The 21,821-nt window shown below is 29.3% G+C and overlaps 4 protein-coding genes and 1 long non-coding RNA gene across 7 annotated transcripts; 2 read left to right on the top strand and 3 right to left on the bottom strand.

Annotated features, from left to right (window-relative positions):
- Positions 1-3,186: 3,186 nt before the first annotated feature.
- Positions 3,187-8,237, bottom strand: LOC139987712 (uncharacterized). The gene is made up of 7 exons (XM_072004283.1): positions 7,219-8,237; positions 6,978-7,139; positions 6,670-6,875; positions 3,998-6,570; positions 3,776-3,909; positions 3,488-3,700; positions 3,187-3,413 (listed from the first exon to the last, which is right to left on the bottom strand). Exons 1-7 carry the CDS (start codon positions 7,897-7,899, stop codon positions 3,249-3,251), a joined length of 4,134 nt encoding a protein of 1,377 aa, XP_071860384.1. The 5' UTR covers positions 7,900-8,237; the 3' UTR covers positions 3,187-3,248.
- A 341-nt stretch (positions 8,238-8,578) lies between these two features.
- On the top strand, positions 8,579-10,309 carry Veli (L27 and PDZ_signaling domain-containing protein veli). Of its 3 annotated transcripts, none has more exons than XM_072004332.1 (6): positions 8,579-8,710; positions 8,801-8,839; positions 9,083-9,124; positions 9,362-9,474; positions 9,566-9,811; positions 9,899-10,309. In XM_072004332.1, exons 1-6 carry the CDS (start codon positions 8,656-8,658, stop codon positions 10,055-10,057), a joined length of 654 nt encoding a protein of 217 aa, XP_071860433.1. In that variant the 5' UTR covers positions 8,579-8,655; the 3' UTR covers positions 10,058-10,309. The 3 variants fall into 3 exon arrangements, with proteins under 3 accessions (XP_071860433.1, XP_071860434.1, XP_071860432.1); XM_072004333.1 differs by having other exon boundaries at positions 8,591-8,706; XM_072004331.1 differs by having other exon boundaries at positions 8,595-8,710; positions 8,783-8,839.
- Positions 10,310-11,123: 814 nt separating this feature from the next.
- Positions 11,124-15,618, top strand: Mfe2 (peroxisomal multifunctional enzyme type 2). Its single transcript, XM_072004311.1, has 16 exons — positions 11,124-11,308; positions 11,390-11,527; positions 12,077-12,229; positions 12,306-12,578; positions 12,654-12,770; positions 13,055-13,185; positions 13,268-13,339; positions 13,412-13,472; positions 13,581-13,744; positions 13,808-13,931; positions 14,011-14,186; positions 14,255-14,431; positions 14,568-14,685; positions 14,788-14,985; positions 15,057-15,154; positions 15,258-15,618. The coding sequence occupies exons 1-16, from the start codon at positions 11,245-11,247 to the stop codon at positions 15,375-15,377; spliced, it is 2,184 nt and encodes a 727-aa protein (XP_071860412.1). The 5' UTR covers positions 11,124-11,244; the 3' UTR covers positions 15,378-15,618.
- On the bottom strand, positions 14,204-17,318 carry LOC139987730 (G/T mismatch-specific thymine DNA glycosylase). The gene has a single exon (XM_072004327.1). The coding sequence runs from the start codon at positions 17,148-17,150 to the stop codon at positions 15,933-15,935; it is 1,218 nt and encodes a 405-aa protein (XP_071860428.1). The 5' UTR covers positions 17,151-17,318; the 3' UTR covers positions 14,204-15,932.
- A 3,423-nt stretch (positions 17,319-20,741) lies between these two features.
- On the bottom strand, positions 20,742-21,576 carry LOC139987553 (uncharacterized). Its single transcript, XR_011799876.1, has 3 exons — positions 21,162-21,576; positions 20,854-21,079; positions 20,742-20,775 (listed from the first exon to the last, which is right to left on the bottom strand). It is a non-coding gene; the product is annotated as an uncharacterized lncRNA (long non-coding RNA).
- Between the last annotated feature and the right edge of the window lie 245 nt (positions 21,577-21,821).

Here is a 21,821-nt window from a genome sequence, read left to right on the forward strand (position 1 = left end):
GCGAAAATCTGCTTGATAATAGTTCAACATTTCCCGTTACTCGCTTCTATAACACTGTTTACTTTGGATCATATACTGTGTTTCATCATTTTTGTAAAAGAATCCAAGCTTTTTGTTTATTTAATTTATATAGACACAATTGGTCTGTTCTAACGTGTTCTACGTTAAATAAATGTCGATGATATAAATAGACGTTGAAATCCGAAAATTTTTACGATATTGTAAGGATAAGCTAAAAAATCATTATCTTGTATCTTGGAATATTCAAATATGAATTTCATTTGTAGATATAATTTATTCGAGGCCACGTTTAAAGAATTAATACATGTATTAGTCTGAGATGTTCCGCATAGCAGAAGTTAATTATTTTTTAGCCTGAACATTTTATCTGCCCAACTTTGCCAAGTAATAAAAAATCTTAATTTATCATGACGTTCTCTAACAAAAAACTCATGTTTCTCATGTACCTTTTTAATGAAGCGTTCATAAATTTCTGTTTATATAACATTCTTTTCTTATTTTTACTCAAATATCAGGGAAAAGAGTAAAACATCTTGTGTAATCATATTTCCCATTACGCTCGATCTTTTTTAAATGTACATTAACCCTATATAAATCTCTGACTCAACCAATTGTGTAATTAATCCAAATCTGTAAAAAAAAAACACACTCACGTTCATACTCAATAAACTACTTTGCAAAGATCTTCATACTTCGTATTTTTAGAACGATTAATACATAATACAATATATTATGTTTTACGCGTTAGGAACCAATAGAATACAATAAAATACAATACCAATTCTAGTTCGACGTATTACCATAAAGAATTAATATCACATTAGTCAACCAATTCTTCCTACCTACAGAGTCATCCAAATCTAATATGTAACCAGTTTCTACAACCTCTTAAAACATTGACCTGCACTTCATAAAATATACATCCAGTCTTCCTTACATTAACAAAATCTTCAAATCTCTCAAAAGAAAATCGACGAAATCTTTTCTAAAGTATTTTCTTCCATAAATTCATATACTGTATTCCTAACCTAATATACGAGTGTCCTTAAAACACGTGTAGAGTAAAGTGTAGGAGGGACGAAGAAGGAGGAAGAGGAGGCAGAGGAGAAAAGGTGAGGAAAGGAGAGGAAAGGAATGGAAAGGAGAGGAAAGGAGAGGAAAGGAGAGGAAAGGAGAGGAAAGGAGAGTAAAGCGACTTCCAGGACAGGCAACATTTTTGCCTGCACGGATGTCGACGAGTGGCTCCCGCATCCGCCGGTATGGAAGGGGCGAGAGGACGGCTCTACATATTTGATGCGATTTTAATGTCTCTGCCCGGCATATCCGCGTTCTGTGCACCAATAGCAACATGAACAGCAGGCCGCCGCACGAGGCACCACTGACTGCCGTGATGCTGTAATCGGCTTACGCAACAAGCCACCCTTATCCCGAGTTCTCAGCGCAGCGCTCTTGCCTCGCCTCGAACTACGTCCTCCAGCCTCTTCGACGCTCAGCACCCGTTACTCTGCGGTTCGGCTCTATATGTGATCTTCTTCCCTGCTTACTTTATACCACGCTTAAAATATGTATAAGTACCTTGTTTCTCTTTTTGGAAAAAGTCCACCTACCATTTCAGCGCAGTAACTCGTGCATTTTCCTTTTCATTCGTTTTTCATTTGCGTTTAGTTTTCTTCTTCCGTTTATTTAACTGTTTTTTACGGCCCCTTTTTAAAGAGAGAAGAGCGGAAATATTAAGTAGCTGCTCGGTAAGTAAAGAAGTGGAGAATTTTCAGGATTACGAATGCGAGGATTTTTCGCGTTGAAGAAATTACTGGTTTTCTCAGATGTTAATGATTGCTCTGTAATATTTTCTTTGTAAGAAAAATAGTAATTGTAAAGGTAGTTTTGAGGATTACAAATAGTTTTCCATTTCAGCGGTTTGGTAGTTTTCTCTGATGATAATAAAATTGTTCTGTAATTTTTTATTTGTAAGAAAATATGTATTATATTGGAATGTTTTATTATTTAGAATATTTGTATTGTTTATAATCTCGATAGAAAAGATTGATAAATAAAACTGTGAATTCGGACAATTAATATTAAGTTATTGTAGTTTGTAAAGATCATGCAAAAATGAATTCCTATGTTACCGATTTATAAATTTATGTTCATGATTATTATATTGTGAAGCAAATGATAATGACGATATGAAATATTACATGTTAATTATTTAATTACGTATTTTAGTTTTGACAGAAAATTATGATAAATGATTCTGTGAATTTAATATTACCTACTAAGTTGCTTACGATTTGTATTTTATCATTTTATGCTGTGATCAATTATGCTTTCTATTTTCAATTTATTTCTACATAATTATTTACAGGATTGTATTATTGAATATTAGGATTTTGTTTCAGATTTTTAGGACTTTTGATCGATTTATGTCTTTTTTACATCAAATACTTTTTATATTTAAACTAAATATTGGAATAAAAATACGGCAAAATGAAGAAATATAAACATAGATCAAAATTCTTTGGTAAAAAATCAAATTAAATAAATGTCATCGATATGTCGTCGATACAGAAATTGGGAAGTAAAATAAATGTCAACTACATATCACTTTGAAACAAAACGATTTAGATGAACAGACTGTATGTTTCATACTGTATGAGAAAGTTGCCCTAGGCATGGACGCACATTATTGGCTTGAATTACATTAAACAAACATTTGATATATTGTTCTATCTCTTTCTAGCAATATTTTTTTTAAATACATATATAGACATGTGCAATTTTAACGTCAAACTTTTTCACTTTTATATATCTCTTTTCTAACGTAGTAAGCAACTAAAATATCAAATTAAACAATTATGCTTTACAAAGCAAATTAAACAAAAGTATTTGTCCTGTATCGAGAACTAGTTAATGGGTTTACTGTAAAAATTGTATTATATTTGTTTATTTGTAATTATTTATTTATCAAAAATATGATCGAAATTCCATCACATTTATCAGTCTTCAGTTAATCTTATTTTTATTACCCTGTCTACTATTACGTAACATAATTAATATTTTAGTTTCATAACAAGTATTTCTTTATTTCTAAAAATATGTCTATACATATAGAAAAAAAACAAATATATAATAAAATTATACAAATCTTTATAACAGTCTGCATATTAGTTACATATATGTGTATATATAAAAATAAACATTAAGTTAATAAACTATTAATTCTATTTTTACGATTTGTTTGAGGCACTATCATTTATCGAATCAATATTCGTAAACACAAAATTTTTTGCCTTTATTGATGAGAGTGGTCCTTTATTTCGTTTAGCTAAAGTAGCTAAACGCGTTAACGCTTCTTCTCCTCTGGCAAGAAACGAACGTTTTTGCATGACATTCTAAAAAATTTATATAAATTATAATCAGCTCTATGTATTCTAGTTGTTAGTGAACATGTTTTTAAAAAACTTACATATATCGTACGCGATGTTCCATCCAATCTTGAAGTGTTTAACATTTCCGCAACAGTATGAGATACTTTTGGTTCCGTTTTGGAATCAAGTGCTTCTACCAACGTATTTTCTTTTTCTAATTCGTTAATTCGTCTTTTCTTTAAAATCTTCAAGCCAAATTTAAATATTTGACTGCTATTTAATTCATTTTCGATTTCGGTGTCTATATTTTTCTACAAATTGACAATATATCAAATAAGAAGATACGATTCTAAATGATCATAAATTTTTTAATTTGATTATCTTACCGCGTTTGCTGCTAAAAATGCCTCTCTTTCGAATCTTATCTTACGCCACTTTTCTTGTTCTTCGTCATCAGATACGTCTACCCAACCATCTTTACCTTCTAATAGTTGAACGTCATTGTTGTCATCTTGCTTGCCTGAAAGAAAGAATAGAAGGCTAATAACTACTATCATTGATGTAAATTGATGCAAAGAAATAAAGATGGATTTAGATTTTTTAGATACCTATATTTCTCCATCTGAATTTCCTCTCGCGTGTGCTTTCACTAAACAAATCTCCATCCTCGAATAGCATCTCTTGAAGCATTCTTACTTCTTTTTTATCTTCATCCAACATTTGTTTCATATGAAGTTTTCCTAATTGATTCTTAACTTGTGTTTCATCAATTTCTTCATTGTCACCATCTTCTAATTCCAATTTATCCAGATCTTGTTCATCTTCGTCCGCAGATACATCACAATCACTTTCACTAAGCTCTGCTTCTTCTTCCAAGAATTTAGCTGCATATTGTCTTATTTCTTTCTTTGGAACAACGACTTCGTTCTCCTCTGAGTCATAATCTACAAATTTTTCATCATCATCATCATCTTCTTCTTCTTCTTCTTCTTCTTCTTCTTCATTATTACTGTTTACTGCAGAACTGTTTTCATCTTCGTCGTCAGATACATTTAACTTCCTAACTTTTTTCAATCGCATCTTCATTTCTTCTTCAACTGAATCATCTTCATCAGAAGATAAAATGCGTAACTTGTTCCAAGGTGCTGTTTCCTTCCTTAAGTGTTGACTATTTTTTTCATCTGTTTCAGTGGTTGATGAATCTTTTTCATTAGGTGCTTGTGTACTCTGAAGTATTCTGTGTGTGATATCAATTGACTCTTTATCATTATTTGATTGAGAACTAAATGTTCCCGAACATAATTCTAATAATTGTGATTCGCTCACATTAGGTTCTTTTGCAAAATTCAATTGAATCTTATCTTCTGGAAATTTACCTGAAGAGATTTCCATGAGTTCTTCATCCAGTACATCACCTTGAACGGCAAATAACTTCTTTTGTGACACGCCTCGTTTTATTTGAGGCGATTCTGGTGTTTGTATAACTTCTGTCAAAGTAGGATCAATAAACAACAATTTCTCTTCTGTTGTTAACTCTTTATCTTCCTCCAAGTGTACATTTAATGCAGTTAATTGTGTTATAGGAGAAATGAAATCAAAGGAGTTGCTTTTAGATTGTGGTGTTTGGTTTATTTGATATTTTGGATCACTTCCTACATGTACTTGAGATACTGGAATACTTTCATTATTGCTTAACTCATTTTCTTTAATGCTTTTACCAAACATATCATCTAATTTAATTTGAGAAAAAGAAGTTGGCTGTTCTTTACTATTTTTATCATTTTCAATAACCGAAGATTTTGAATCATCTTCTATTGGTTTTACAATCCTCTTAAATGTTTTACATTTTGCAGGTACATCATTGCTATTACAAGTACTATTCTCATTTTCATTTTCCGAATCAAGTCTTTCAGATTTTTCATCTTCCTCCGAACTTTCTTGTACTTCATGTTCGTCTTCATCCTCATCCTCATCTTCGATTTCATCGCTATCGTTTATTTCATCCTCACTGACTTCAGCTTCATCTTCTATAAAGGCACTTTTTTTCTTTTTCTTTTTTTCTACTTTTGTATATACAGCATCTTCTTCTACGTCATCCTCCTCGCTTATATGAGGTTCTATATTTGGAGAATATGGTTCATTAAAAGTATCTTCTTCGTTTATAGATTCATTCCACTCTATTTCTTGTTCTTTCATTTCTTGTTCTCTCTGTTTCCACTCTTCGTTGCGTTTTATTGCCATTCTACGTTTTAACTCTTCTTTTAAGCGTATTAATTTTGCACCAGGTTTCTCTAATTTAGGATCTTTATTTTCTATGTATGGTAATCTATATGGAAGTGTTTCTTTAATGATTGCTAGTCCACCATTTGGAGTTTCTTTTATTTGTGTTGTTGTAATTTTAGATATGTCTTTAACAGGTCGATCGGGTTTAGAATGCTTTTTTACAAATCGATTTATCAATCCATGTATTCCTTTCTTAGCTGATGTAATATCATCTGCCAAATCGATAATCTGCCCCGGAATACCTCGTAATTTAGGTTTTAAACTTCTTATATTCTGTAAATGTTTTATTCTATTTGGCGAATCCAAGTCATCTAAGTCATCCAAGTTAAGCGGTGGAAAATCATATTCATCATCAGATTCATTCATAGTTATTCCAAATGGTTCTTTTGCAATTTTCGCATTATCATTTAGAATTTCTAAACTATGTTCATCATTATCAACGCATATGCTTTTTCTCTTGTTTTCATGTTGACTTATATCTTTTTGTAATAAACCATCTGTTTTTTCATTTGTAACTGTTTCTGAAATTTTTGCTTCAGTCTTATCTTCTATACTAGATTTACAATGTGTTTCTATTGTTTCTACTGAATTAGTTGCATTATTTTCTGTTTCATTATTTGCTATTATCTTATTACATTCAATGTCTTTTGCTTCTGCTAAATTTTCATTCTCTCCTTCCATTGTGTTTGTATTATCTTCTTCTTCATTATTTTCTGTAGTAGATAAATTATCATCAAATAACTTTCGTGAAACATTATCTTTTTTAACATCTTCTGCACATTGTATGTTTATATGCCCTTTATCTGCGTTTTCTTTATTATTTTCTCTATTCTCTTCTTCTGAATCAGAAGATTTATAAAATATTTCTGCTTCTTTCTCTTTTTCCTTCAAAATTTCGCTGTTTGATAAAAATGTTTTCATTATCTTCATTATTATGATTATCATTATTACAATGAAAACATAATAATATTCAACATTAAATTTTAGAAATGCTTACCTAACAATACCAGAAAACTCTTTCAGTTTAGATGCCACTGTAGGTACTGGAAAAGATGAAATTACCTTCCTTCTTTCTAGAAATTCTTGTATTGTTCGTTGTTTTGGATTATGATATGGCAATGAAATTTCTGTTTCTCGTACTAAACGTTGAGTTTCACTTTGTATTTGTTTCATAGCTTCTTCTTTAGAAGCTCTTAATGAAACCTGCAATACAATATTATTTTTACTAATTTTAACTATCTAACATGTGCAGGGTAAGATTTTATATATATACAATTTAATCACTAAAACCTTTCAACAACTTACTTTCCTTAGTTTAGGTTTAGGATCTTTTTTTTTATGTTTTTCAGTTGTTTTACTTTGTCTTACATGACTTGATGGTTCGTCTGATTCTTCTCTTTCTTCGTCTGACTCTTCTCTTTCTTCATCTGATTCTAAATCTACTAGATTTTGAAGCCTGCTTTTCATCTGTGGAACATGTGATTAAATAATTACTTAATAATTAAATTGTATGTTTGTTATAATTATTACTCACATTATTTACAACCTTTATCCCATTTGAAGCGGTTTTTTCAGTATCAATAACATGAATAGTACTAGATGTATCATCAGAATCACTATCAATGAGTTTCATAGTACTGCTTTTATTTAAATTCTTTGTGGACATATTGTCATGCTTAGAATTAGAAATTTCATCTTTATCATCTATAACATTTTTTTTCTTAGATTTAGAAGTAAATATATTTTCTTCTTCTGAGTCACTATCTATTATGCTGAATAATCTACTATGAATATTGTTGTTTTTAAGTTTATCATCTTTTTGGTCAGGTGTTTTATCTTTATCTTTTATGCTTCTATTAAGCATGTCAGTATTGATGTCAGAATTATTATTAACTTGACTTTTGGGTTCATCATTTTTTTGCTCTGACTTACAATCTTTTTCTTTTACAAATTTATTTAATATAAAGTCACTATTGTCAACATTACTTTCAGAGTAATTAGTTTCATCTTCATGTTTATCATTTTTGTGAGCATGTTCTTCATTTTCTTCTCTTAAAGTTTCATTAAATATATTTTCTTCTTCAATGTCAGAACACTTTTTCATTTCCGAACATTTGTTTTTCTGTTCTTCTGTGTACTGTTCTGATTGTTCAGTAATTTCAGATTCTCTAAATTCAAGTTGTACATGACATTCATTATTGTTATCCAAATCCTTATTTTCACTCATTGTTCAAATTCCTAATTACTTATTATATTCTTAAAACTTTTGTACTTTTCTTTACTAGCTTTTACTGTAATGACAATTTTGTATTTAACATATGTATTACTATCTATAGTAAAATTATTAAATCACAATGCAATAGCTGTCATCCTTTTTAAATTGTTCCTCTAAAAATATAATTGTTTGTTATTATTTAGTTAAGAGAAAGAGAAAGTGAGAGAGAGAGAGAGAGAAAGAGATCATTTTCCTCATCCTCAAATTTACAAGAACACAATATATTAAAATTATTTACAGCTTATCATACAACACAATTACTAACTGGTTCTATTGGTTCTACTTACTATGGTCAACAAATTTGGCGCGAAAGAGCTAAGCTAAATTCAATGTTTCATCTTAAATTACCAGTCCCAGATGGCAGCAATATTCTTTGTCATTCAGGTATTTTGTTTTTCATACTAGCTCTTTTTATCCTTTTATTTTGATAATATTACACATTACATTGATGTATCTATCACCTTTCGAAATTTATTTAAATAAAATGAGTTATATTTAGTAAATATTTTAATAATAATTAAAATTTTAGAAAATCACAAGATTCATCTACATTCGCGAATTCGCTATTTCTTGGTAGGGAATTATTTTAATGTTGTCAAGTCACTAGATAATCACGAAAAAACATTTAAATACCTTTCAAGATACCGTAGATTCTTGGCTGACTATAGTTGGTCAATAGTCGATAGATCAAATTGTTGACGTATTTTTATGATAGTTTGTGACTACGTTACGATCAGAGTTGAACCAAATATTGTATCTGTAGGTTGTCTAAATTATTTACAGTATATCTTTCAACAATAATGAAATATAACTATCGTATAAGGTATCTTTTAAGATTTTTATTTATTTTCAGACATGGTTACGATGGGCGAACCCCTCACTTTAGCAAATGGTAAATTTCTTCATGTACAGTTGTTTAAATGAATATATACATTTATTTAATTAATATGTGTAATTTTACAATAGATAGAAACTGGGCTTAGTACATGACGACTATTTCAAATTTAAATAATCTTGATGAAATATACTGGCTTTAGAATATAAAATATAAAATGAGAAATAATAAATATACAGATTAAGATGACAAAACTAGATTAATTTGAACTGTAATCAAATATTTTATTTTTATTTACAGATGTTAAAAGATCTATTGAATTACTAGACAAATTACAAAAAGGTAATTAATTAAGTGTATTTTAGTAACAAAAAATAAAGGATAAGACCACTATATGTCAAATATTATTGCAAGAATTACCTTGTTGATATAGGCCCTCATATTGGTTCCTTCATAATGTTCTTGGTTTAATTTACTTTCTTATGTAGATCATGTACGTCATTTTACTTTGTAATAAATGTTCATTTAATAATTGTAATTTTAATATGTATATGTATGTTAACTACATAAATCTTTTAGGCGGCGAGGTACCTGCAACAAAATTAGCTGCCTTACAGAAAGTTTTGCAAAGTGATTTTCTTAGTGCTGTTCGTGAAGTATACGAACATGTATATGAAACAGTGGACATTCAGGTACGATATATTTAGTTATTAGTGACTATATAATTAACAATAGATTTTCTACCAGAAAATTTAAATTTAATACTAGTATTAATAATTGTAGGGATCTCAAGATGTTCGTGCATCAGCTACAGCAAAAGCAACAGTTGCTGCTTTTGCAGCAAGCGAGGGTCATGCACATCCACGAGTGGTGGAATTACCAAAAACTGAGGAAGGTCTTGGTTTTAATGTAATGGGTGGCAAAGAGCAAAATTCGCCAATTTATATTTCACGAATTATCCCTGGTGGTGTTGCTGATCGTCATGGTGGCTTAAAACGTGGTGATCAACTTCTCTCAGTGAATGGAGTGGTTGATATCGCTTTTTTTGTTTTGTACCTTTATGTAATTTAATACACAAATAGTTAATTTCCTATATTAAATGTACAACTTTTTCAGTGTGTGGAAGGAGAAAACCACGAAAAAGCAGTAGAACTGTTAAAACAAGCACAGAATTCTGTAAAACTAGTCGTGCGATATACTCCGCGTGTTCTGGAGGAAATGGAATTACGATTTGACAAACAAAGGGCTGCACGTAGGCGCCAGCATATGCAATAAAAACAGAAGTTGTTATATTTCATTACTTTTTTTCAATAATCATATACATATTGATATCATTTAAATGTTTACTTCATTATTCGTATGTACACTATAAAGTTATTCAAGCAATGACTTTCACGACATTTATGAGACTTAATTTTAATAATACTTTACAATTATTGCAACTATTGCAGCTTCATATGTTTTAAAAAGATATTGTGTATGAATGTTATATAGTTTTAAGAAATAAACTTGAAAAATAAAGTGGAATCTGTTTTTTTTTTTTTTTTTCATTTATTTGCTATGAAAGTAAAACGACGAGGTATATTTCTTTTATTTATACCTTTTGTACTATAATCTAAAAGGTTTTAAAGAAGTTATATAACTACTACAGAACAAATAAAAAATAAACCTAGTAATTTTACATAATATTAGATAATATTTTACATACTATATGCTATTACGAAATATATTAGAAATAATGAATGCTATTAAAAATATTGGAAATATAGAAGTATAATTTTATATATTTCATCTTTCTCTTACATTATTGCGTGTTAGATAAGGTCAATACTAATCTGGAATAAATCTTATGCAATTTTTTGTTTTAGTAATCAGACATTTAATTTAAAAAAATGTAACGTTTAAAAAATTAGATTATATGCATTAAAACTGAATGTGCACGAACGACATTTTATGACGCGATTCCACGACCATACGTCTTTCTTTGTTTTCCTATTAAGAATAGGGCCCAGTACAGATGAATAACTTTTTGACGTTGCGTTATATATTTTTTGTTGTTTTATAAGTTAAAAACATCAAAGGTAGATATTATATGACGCACGCAGCAAGAATGCAGTGTTAAAGTGTCACTCGTGTGTACCGAGTCTTATAAATATATATGTATACTTTCGTAGACAGTCACACAATGATAATATGTAGTATGTATTTTCATATATGTATGTATGGTAATGCAGAGAAACGACAGGTTTTGATTATTTAATAATATGTATTGGACTTTATATCTCACAATATGGAGAACGGTGTGCATATTACAATGTATATACATTTAAAGGTATATATTTTAAAAATCAACAAACTTTGAACCTTTAATTCTGCTGTGTCATTACGAAGGAAACCATTTATATATAAAGTCATCATTTACTAGTTTACTTTAAGCAGTTAAATAATTTTGAGCTAGCATAATGAAACGACCAGAAGAATTACGTTTTGTTGACCGCGTAGTTATTGTAACTGGAGCTGGAGCAGGTAATTATTCTTGTTTTCAATTTTTAGAGATTAGTTTGCTTATATACAATTTTATTTTGCGATATTTTAATTTGTCCTTAGGTTTAGGCCGTGCATATGCCTTACTTTTTGCTTCAAGGGGTGCGAGTGTCGTCGTAAATGATTTAGGAGGAAGTAGACATGGTGATGGAAAGAGTACAAAAAGTGCAGACGCAGTTGTCAATGAAATTAGAAAGAATGGTAACAATACATTCAGAATTTATTTGAGTACTTTCAATTATCTATTCATAATTGTATGAGTAGATTATGGATGAACTAAATGCAGTTTTATATTTCTATGAACATAATTAAAAAATGGAACCTGAATTTGTTTCATCTATTAATATTATAAATTTTTATATATTTTTATGTGTTATATGCATTCTGTAGATTTTAGTATTCTTAAAGTAAAATGTATATATTCACAATCTAGTCATGTGAATATCTATTTCTAGATATAAATTTTTATTATAAACTTTTTAATACAATTTTGTAAATTATTAATATAAATCTGCATATCTTAAAATTGTAATTTTGAAATGAAAGTTTATCCTATTATGTATTGCTGCGACAGGAAGTATTAATATCTTATAATCTTGTCATTACTTTTCTTATTGTATAACTTCTCTTTTTACTCACAGTTGATAAAAAATTAAAATAAAATAAAAATAAAAATAAAAATTAAAAATTTCAACATATATTAGATAACTTTGAAGAAGGAACTATTATTTGTGTTTATGTTGTAAATAGGTGGAAAAGCAGTGGCCAATTATGATTCTGTTCTTGATGGGGCAAAAATTGTAAAAACAGCTATTGATGCATTTGGACGAATAGATGTAGTTGTTAATAATGCTGGAATTTTAAGGGATAGATCTTTTGCTAAAATGTCAGAGGCTGATTGGGGTATGTGTGATATATATTGTTACTTTAATTTCTACTTCTCTAGATTGCAACTACAATTATTTATATCTAATTTCAGATTTGGTACAAAGTGTTCATCTAAAAGGAGCATTTAAAGTCACTCAAGCTGCTTGGCCTTATTTTGTTAAACAAAATTATGGCAGAGTAATCATGACAGCAAGCAACAGTGGTTTATATGGAAACTTTGGTCAAGCCAACTATAGTGCAGCAAAAATGGGTCTTATTGGTTTGAGTAATACATTAGCTATTGAAGGCAGAAAAAGGAACATTCATACAAATGTAATAATACCAACAGCTGGTTCTCGTTTAACAGAAGATATTTTACCACCAGGTGAAAACAATACTTGACATTACATATATAACATTACATCTGAATGTATTAATATTACTTTTATTTATTTTCTAGAGTTCTTTGAACAATTAAAACCTGAATTAATAGCCCCTGTAGTTGTTTGGCTGTGTCATGAAAAATGTATGGAAAATGGCTCTATTATCGAATCTGCATTAGGTTGGGCAGGAAAATGTAAGTATAGATTTAACTAGTTTTTAATGTATTCACTACTATAGTGATGCCAATGTAGCCCTCGTACTTATTTTTGTGTTTTACTAACGAAAACTGAAGATGTACAAACAACACAGTGACTAGTGTATTAAAATTGAGATCTTTAATTTATATGAATATATTTAATGAAAAAGATATGAAGATCATGAAAAAAATACATAATAAAAAATTTGCAGTTACTTTAGTACTTTATTTCAGAACTTTATTAATTACAAATGAGTTGATATATTAATATGTACTTTTAGGCCATGTAATTCGTTCATCAGGATCGACATTAAGGCAAAATTTATCTAGCGATGTTACTCCCGAAGATGTCGAAAAGAAATGGTCGGCTGTTACCGATATGTCAGCTGCTAAACATTTTGATTCTCTTGAAGTACATATTTTTTTCCATTTCATAAAAAGTTTATTTTTGTAATGGTTGTTTTATGATATTTTTACATTGCTACATTTTGCAGGAAGTAACAGGACAATTTATGGTTGCAGTTGATACAATGAAATCTGGAAATTCTGAAAATTCTGGATCAGAGGTAGTTAAAACAATTATCTTGTAACTGAAAGTTAAATATTATTATATTTTATTTTGAATTGTTCTTTCTTAGGACAGTGGCGTCCTTAGACATACTTATAATTACCGGGACATTATATTATATGCATTAGGAGGTATAATTATTATTCAATTTTAATTATAATTACATTAATTGTTAATTATCATTAATCATTACTCTTATTTTTTGGCAATCATAATTACAAAATTAAAATATACTTTAGTTGGTGCCTCTGTTAAGATACCAGCTGACTTTCGTTATTTGTATGAAAATGACAACAATTTTGCTGTATTTCCTACATTTTATACTACGTTTGATGCAATGTCCGCCACGGATATCTCCATGTTAGAAAAATCTTTACCAAATGTTGAACTAAATCCAATGAAGGTAATTTATTTTATATAATATTTTTGGTATATTAGTATGTCTATGGATTTATTATAATTTCAGTTATTGCATGGAGAGCAATATATCGAAATTCATAAAGAATTACCAACGGAAGCCACGGTCGAAACACGTCTCAAAGTTGTGGATGTATTGGATAAGGGAAAGGGTGCTGTATTTGTGCTGCAAAGTATGCTAATTCGTCATTTTCACAAATAATATTTTATTCTATGTAGATGAAATTAACTAAATTTGATTTACTTTTACAGATGAAACATTTGATACTAGCAATGGAGATAAATTATCTACAGGACAAATGATATTATTTATAGCAGGAGCTGGAGGCTTTCAAGGAAAACGATCATCTTCAAAAATTATACCAACTATCGACGCTCCTAATCGACCACCAGATGCATCGGTTACTCAACAAACAAGTCATGATCAGGTAAAAGGTAATTATAATTTTGATGTATCTACTAATCTTTACTTAAAATATCATGTTCCAATTTACAGGCTGCATTATACAGATTAAGTGGTGACAGAAATCCCTTGCATATCGATTTAAATGTATCAATGATGGCTGGTTTCAAACAACCAATCTTACACGGATTATGTTCTCTTGGATTTTCTGTTCGTCATGTTCTTCAAACTTACGCTAACGGCGATCAGAACTTATTTAAGGCTGTAAAGGTTGGTTGATCAATAATTATATAATCAATGCTATGATGCACTAGATGTGCAATAACTTACTGGTTCTTTTTGCTTCTTCTTATTGTTAAATAAATAAATATTTTATGTAAATTTATATTCTTGATACACATTGCAGACACGTTTCGTGAAACCAGTAGTTCCTGGACAAACATTGCAAACAAATATGTGGCAAGAAGGAAATAGAATACATTTCCAAACATCTACTGTAGAGGAGAATCTACCCGTTTTAACAGGTAAGTTACATATTTGTATATTTGGTGATATAATTTTTGGAATATAATTATTAAGTATGTATAATTACTATATGTATTAAGCTTTGAATTTTTCGATTGCAGGTGGATATGTTGATTTGAAACGCACAGTATCAATGCAACCAATAAGGAATCATTTATCTGACAGCAAATCTCTTGAAAGTGATGTATTATTTAAGATGATGGATGAATACGCAAAAGCAAATCCAGAACAGGTAAAGAAAATCAATGGAATATTTCTTTATCACATTTTAGTGAAAGGAAAGCCTCAAGCAACATGGAGTAAGTACATTTGTTTGTGTTAATTAATATTTTCTGAACTTTATTTTTAATTCTCCCTCATTGTTCCAAAGCTTTGGATATGAAAAAAGGTGAGGTATATAAAGGAAATCCAAAATCAGGCGAGCCTGATGCAACATTAACTCTTGAGGATGCGAACATGATGCAAATAGTAAATATATGTTTCTTTATAATATAATATTAATATAATAAATATAATAAACAATTCATGATAATACATTTAAATTACTATGTATAAATTACTTTATTTACAGGCTTTAGGTAAATTAACTCCACAAATAGCGTACATTCAAGGGAAGATAAAAATCACTGGAAATATCATGCTCACTCAAAAATTAACATCACTCATAAAAGCTAGTAAATCAAAATTGTAATATTAATATAATTGGTTAATTAGTATTACGATATATTTGTTATATTGATATATATATATATATAATTGTTTTTGTTATTAAATATTTTTATACCAATTTTTATTCGCTTTGGAGCTGAGTTATACATATGGTTTGGGATAAAATACAATATAAATATTAATAAACCTGTTTTATATTGCATATTCTAAAAGGTTATATATATTTTTATATTCAATTTTGAATAAATTTAAATTTTATATTATTTTGAATTTTGATTATTTCTAAGATTATTAATTAAAAAAGAAAAATATTCTGTAAATTTATATAAAGAATAATATCTTCAATATCTTTATAATGATAAGTTTTATTACCTAAAATTTTATCATTACTACAATTTCAGTTTTATACAAAACAAATATAAAAATATAAAATATGAAGATGTCAATTTTCCATGCAAGAGATATTATACATCTGTACCCTATTTCTATTTTTATTGAATTATTCTAATATTAAATTATATTATAATTAAATTGTATGCTACTAATAACAAATGTTACAAGTTAAAACACGTTCAATCTATTCATCAAAATTGTTTAGCTTTCCTATCAGTCTTTGTTTTATCAAATTTATAAAATCATTAGTGTTATTTTCAAAATCTTTATTTCTAACTGGTTTATTAGGAAATCTTTTAACAGTCCTTTTCTCTTTACTGTTTCTTTGGCGTTTAGATTTTTTTATATCACTGGTCATAGCTTGATTGTTGGGTTGTTTGATTTTTATATCCTTTACAGCTAGTGATTGTTCTTTTTGTGAAGACCTATCATTTCCAAAAAATGTTTTTACAATATCTTGAGAAATACATGCCCCAAAATATTCTGATGAATCAGATTCATCTGTATCAAGTATTTTATTAGTTTTATCACTCTTATCAGGTTCAAATTTTTTTACAATGAATTCTGTACTGTGTGCTATTGCTACATTTTCATCAGATGTATCTAGATATATTGTATCTTTATTAGCAATTCTTCCTCCATGTAGGAATGTAGACATATTTTTTCGCCGCCACATTTTTGATGTTTGTGGAATAAACTGTTTGCATTTTCCTTCGAACAAGAATTCTTTCATATCAATATCTTTGATTTCTCCCTTTAGGAACTGCAAATATTTTTTCAAGGAAGTAAAAAAATGTAATTTGTCTGTCATTCTTGGAAAATTTGCACAACGTGCACTACTTGATGGGGTGACCCAAATTGCAGTTTCATCAACTTTTTCTGGTTGCAATCCAAAATTGAAATTATCTGTTTTATTAGCAAATACTTCATAGATACATTTGCCATTGAAAACAGCAATCTTTGGCTTATAAAGTTTTAATTTTTCTGCTACAATTTTAGAACCCTCTTTGATCTCTGTACGCTTTAAATCAGCAGAAGACTTTGTAGCTCGAGCTACTATGTTTGTTAAACCAATTCTAAATTGAAGAAGCTTATGATCTTCTTCGTAACTTAAACATCGAGGTGTTAGTCTTGATTCATGCAAAAGTTTATAAAAATGATTACCTGGACCAGCGTAATATCTACCACGATGGGCTGCCATTAAACTTGGGTTTATACCGACGAAAACTATATCTAAATTCATTTCCAAATAATCTGGCAAAGTATACTTTTGCACTTCTTCTTCCGTTAATCCATCAAACCGGTTAATTTTTTTTCGTTGTTTATAAATCTTTTCTATCGGTGCTTTTTTTAATTTACTCAAAGTAAGCGAAGACATCGCTCTGTACAAAATTATCACCATGAATTGAGAAGAAATATTACGTTATTTCCAAAATATCAATTATACACATTTTGCTTGTTGTGACAAAATGTTTCTAAATGAATTGAGAAGACATTTGAGGACATGTTTCTTTTCATTGTTTTGAATTGAGTTATATTAGATAGCGTTAAGTATTTATGTAGTGTCAATCTTCCCACTCTACTACCAGAGGTCTATAATAACCTTCCCACTCTGCTACCAGAGGTCTATAATACGCCGAAACACACGCTAGTGGTTCAACTCCGAGTAATTCATACAAATACAACTTCTAATACGATTTCTACTATCCCGACAGTGGCTTGCAGTCTAAAGTTATCTGTTAAAGTTATCTAGTATCTGATAATACATTATTTCGTTTCATGCAAAAGTGCTTACAGATACATACATAAGCAACAAAAATAGGCAATAATTTGTTATATATGATGCTTTATTATCAAATAGATAATATTAGACAATCTTGAATTGATAATGTTGACGTTGAATAAAACAAGGAAAATATAATATTTATTTTTTACTTTTTCTAAAAATATTGAGGAAAAGAAAGTAGCTTGATTGAGGCACTGAATTTATTAAAATTATAGCTTACAAAAGCAGGAGCTGTTTATTCCGAACATTTGAAAAGTTGAAAAAAGATGCTTTCCATATATATGTATGAAGAATCATGAACTTACAATTAATGCGTTTACTGCATAATATTCTAGTACCTAATAATTTTATCCTGCTGGAGATATTTGTCGCAACATTCCTTTAAGTACAGTAGGGTACAGTAAGAATTGAGATTTTTAATTGATACATATTGGTTTCAGAATTATTACGTGATCGTACTTTTCTAGCTTTAGCTTAAGACTTTCTTTTTAAGATCGTATAATATTGAGGGAAAGAAGTCGGTTGAAACGAAGAACGTAGATACATGTATTCACAAATATTATTAGGCACAAAGCAGAAGCCGTAACCATGTTAATGATTATTTGTGTTATTCGCATATAAATCTAGGTTTATTTATATTGGCTTATTTTTTAGTTAGTTAAAGTTAATTTATGAAATGAGTTTACGTGAAAACTGGAATCATTATATACGAAGAGTTTAATCTGCTCTATCTAAATTATAAAGGCGATTTTTCTAAATTGTAATTGTTAAATGTAAATTGTTATTAAAGTCAAAAAAAGAATTGCTACATGTACTTTCTTACATATATTGATAGGAAATTTACAAAATATATTTAGATACGTACTAATATTCATGGTATAGAGAATTTACGAGCATATTCAATCAATGCATTGGTTTATCTAAACTCAGCAACCACTGCATATCCTATATCTGTACATATAATCGGATGTAAGGTATGTGCATAATGCGACATATCTGCAGAGGTACAGATAATATGTATGTAGGTACACACTGCACAGCGACATAATGTATTCTCACGTACAATTTCTTACCGAATTCTGTATACATATAACTAGGTCAAGCTATAGCTTTGGAAAGATAGAAGCTAGAAAAAAGTTACTAGAAACTTTATGTCAGAGAAAAGAAGGCAAAAGAAAATGGTTTCAAATGATCATGTGGTGCATATATATATATATGTGTGTGTGCACAGAAGTGGAGGTGTTTTATAGAGATGAAGATTAACTCTAATTTTTTAAATAGAATCATATTTTTTAAAAGATATTTCAAGCTTAAATTTGAAAAATTTTGCATGTATTATATCTTCATTATCTTCTTCAACGCTGCCTACATTTAAATAAATTTCGATAAAAAGTTCTAATTTGGATATAATACTTTATGTCGTAGTAATTCTTTTATAGATAGATAGAATATATAAAATTGATTCGAATGTATAATCCAATATCTTTTTTTAGACAATAATATTATCAATAATTTCTTATATCCGATTTTTATGAAATTGGATTCACGAGTATTCATTCATTTTATGTAGGTCAATATTTTAAAGCGATTAAGTTTCTAGCTAAAATTTAAAAGTTTATAATTCGTTTTACAATACCCGTTGTACTATGAATTATGCATGTGTTATTTTGTAAGAAAAGACAATTACAATTTTTATCAGCCATAAAAATATAATTGTAAATATCTTTATATTACAAATTAATATATTAATAAATTGAATTATTTTATACTAAAAATTGGATTCGATATATATATATATATATATCTGATTTTATTGTTAGTAAAATAAAAGAATTATCTGTATCTGTGAACCACAGATACACTATAGAAGTATTACACTTTTACTCCACAGTTTAGCTCTCCCCAATTTTGTTCGTTTGTTTAAACCGTAAGCCATGTGCACGAAGAGCGAATGGACACATTTTGCAAGAGGGAAACGAGTACAGTATCGTACGATCATAGTGTAGCACATAATTAGGTGGATATTTGCACAGCATATCTGCTAATCTAGCTGCCAGAACTCGCGATCGTGTCCAAATCGTGTTAGTCTTTCGGTCTAGCGAACATAGTCGATATTTAAACACAACACACCTTATCATTACACCAGCCAAGTGATCTGTGCTTTTCTTTCATCGATAAGTAATATTGTATAATTTACCATCATTTAATTTTGGATCATCTTTGTAGCTTGAATCATGTAGTATTTGAATTCTTATGCAAAATATATGCAACTATATAAATATACTATATAATATACTACTATATATATTATGTATATATAATTATATATATTATATATTATATACATAATATTCTATTATATATTATATACTATATAAATATATGCAACATAAATCCAATAATAAATACAGTGGTATGCAAATATTTTTTTGTATATGTATATAAAGGTTTACATACAGGATGGGGCGGTAATGATAGTACAACCGAACAGGGAATGATTTTACGTGAAAAGATGAGTGGAAAATATGGAATAAAATTTTTTCACGTGACGTCCGTTTCTGAGAAAATCGAGTTTGAAAATTTGTCAAGTATACTTTAACTTGACTAAGTATAGGTTATCTATAAATATGCAACAAGCAGTAGGTCATTATACAGAAATGTAAAATAAAATGTTTCCGCTAGAGGGCTCATTTTCGAGAAAATAACGTTTAAACATGTATAATTGAAAACGAACTACCCTGATGTGTACGCGTAATGCATTTTTAAAATTTTTTTTCTTAAAAATGAACCATTACGAAAATATGTATTCTATATTATTATTTTTCAAATGTAGTTACATTTATTTCACATGTAATTATATTTACAATACAATACATTTATTTTCAAATGTAGCTTAAACTCTGTCAATTATTCGTTCTTGCTTATTTCGGAATTAACGAAATTTTAGTATACTTGTCAAATATTCGAAATCGATTTACTCGAAAACAAAATCTCAGATGAAGAAATGTTATAGCAAATGGTTTTCCTATTTTGTATATTTTTCTTATTTTTTAATAACCCTTGCTCGGTTGTACAACGATTATCGCCCTACCCTATATACGCTTTCACAAGTCCATTGATATATATGAAAGGCTTATATACATTCACAATCAGTAAGCTTTATTCAGAAAAAGACGTTTACTGGTTTACTAAACTGATATAGGGTGGGACAGAAATTCTTAGATGATTTCTATTGTAATAACTAATTAAGAACAGAGCGAATTAATAAATTTAAGAAAGAAATTGATTATAGATTAAAATAAATAACTATTATACTCACTATACACTATGTATAGTAACCAACTTTCATATCCTCCATCAGAGTGCGTCGCAGTCTTTTGGCTACATTATACACGTCATACACGTTATCATGCCTCAAAGATACTTTGGTTAATTTTGAAATATCAATAAATAATTAGACAAAATATCAAGCACAATCTAATTATTCTTCATTTTCGTCTGATTTTGGTTCATAGGAGCTCTATTTAAATTGCCATCATCTGTTGCTAAACATTCTGTTTAAATCTTCCCACTCTCTGGACGCGTTAGTCGAAACGAAAATTCTGGAAAATTCCTTAATTAACCTACCAGTAATTGTTCACCATGCAGTGAACAACGAATTATGAAGTAACTATCGAAAGTAGCGCTCGATGTTTTCGTTTCTTCTCATTACAATGACCGCGCAATTAGCACAGTTGGAGAAGTGTGTAACAGATCGCGACCGTTGTTCCACAGATCCGTGCAGAAACTCGAAACTCGATTTGCGAGCTGTTTAATTTTCACCGGTTATTCATTAGCCAGTTACCAACTCGTTATTACGGATCGGTGAATTATTGCACGCGTATACAGGCTCGCAGCGCATACGTGTTCGTCGTGAAACCACGGTTTCCGGTTCTCTTCACGTGCCACACCGCAAACGAGTAGATTCTGGCGCACACTCAACGCTATAAATGCCCGGCGAAGACATAACGACTATGGGAAAAATCGACGAATTTGAGGTTACCTTGGCGAACCCTGGGAAATCCTATTATCGTAACCACTGAATCTGCTCGTATATTACGATTTAAGGGCTCGTAACAAAAATGATCCTTGGCCATATTTTTGTCTGTTTCTAGAACGATGAAAGATTACTCTGGCATCTTTTATTTTTGTCCGATATATTTTCATTTTTTTTTTCTTTAACAAAGTATTATTTATTATGTATAAGAATTATTTAATTAAATCACGTTAGTAAGTTTTGGATGTTCG

This window comes from Bombus fervidus, chromosome 5 (assembly GCF_041682495.2).
Source record: "Bombus fervidus isolate BK054 chromosome 5, iyBomFerv1, whole genome shotgun sequence".
Classification (NCBI taxonomy): Eukaryota; Metazoa; Arthropoda; class Insecta; order Hymenoptera; family Apidae; genus Bombus; species Bombus fervidus.

Excerpts from the sequence above, each read along its gene's own strand:
- LOC139987730 (XM_072004327.1), bottom strand. The coding sequence starts at position 17,150 with ATGGTGATAATTTTGTACAGAGCGATGTCTTCGCTTACTTTGAGTAAA.
- Mfe2 (XM_072004311.1), top strand. The coding sequence starts at position 11,245 with ATGAAACGACCAGAAGAATTACGTTTTGTTGACCGCGTAGTTATTGTA. Across the intron at positions 14,432-14,567 it reads ACTTATTTAAGGCTGTAAAG|ACACGTTTCGTGAAACCAGT; the intron begins GTTGGTTGATCA and ends TACACATTGCAG. Across the intron at positions 14,686-14,787 it reads GAATCTACCCGTTTTAACAG|GTGGATATGTTGATTTGAAA; the intron begins GTAAGTTACATA and ends TTTCGATTGCAG.
- Veli (XM_072004331.1), top strand. The coding sequence starts at position 8,656 with ATGATAGTTTGTGACTACGTTACGATCAGAGTTGAACCAAATATTGTA. Across the intron at positions 8,711-8,782 it reads ACCAAATATTGTATCTGTAG|ATTTTTATTTATTTTCAGAC; the intron begins GTTGTCTAAATT and ends GTATCTTTTAAG. Across the intron at positions 8,840-9,082 it reads ACCCCTCACTTTAGCAAATG|ATGTTAAAAGATCTATTGAA; the intron begins GTAAATTTCTTC and ends TTTTATTTACAG.
- LOC139987712 (XM_072004283.1), bottom strand. The coding sequence starts at position 7,899 with ATGAGTGAAAATAAGGATTTGGATAACAATAATGAATGTCATGTACAA. Across the intron at positions 7,140-7,218 it reads CCGCTTCAAATGGGATAAAG|ATGAAAAGCAGGCTTCAAAA; the intron begins GTTGTAAATAAT and ends CATGTTCCACAG. Across the intron at positions 3,910-3,997 it reads ATTCAGATGGAGAAATATAG|GCAAGCAAGATGACAACAAT; the intron begins GTATCTAAAAAA and ends TCTTTCTTTCAG.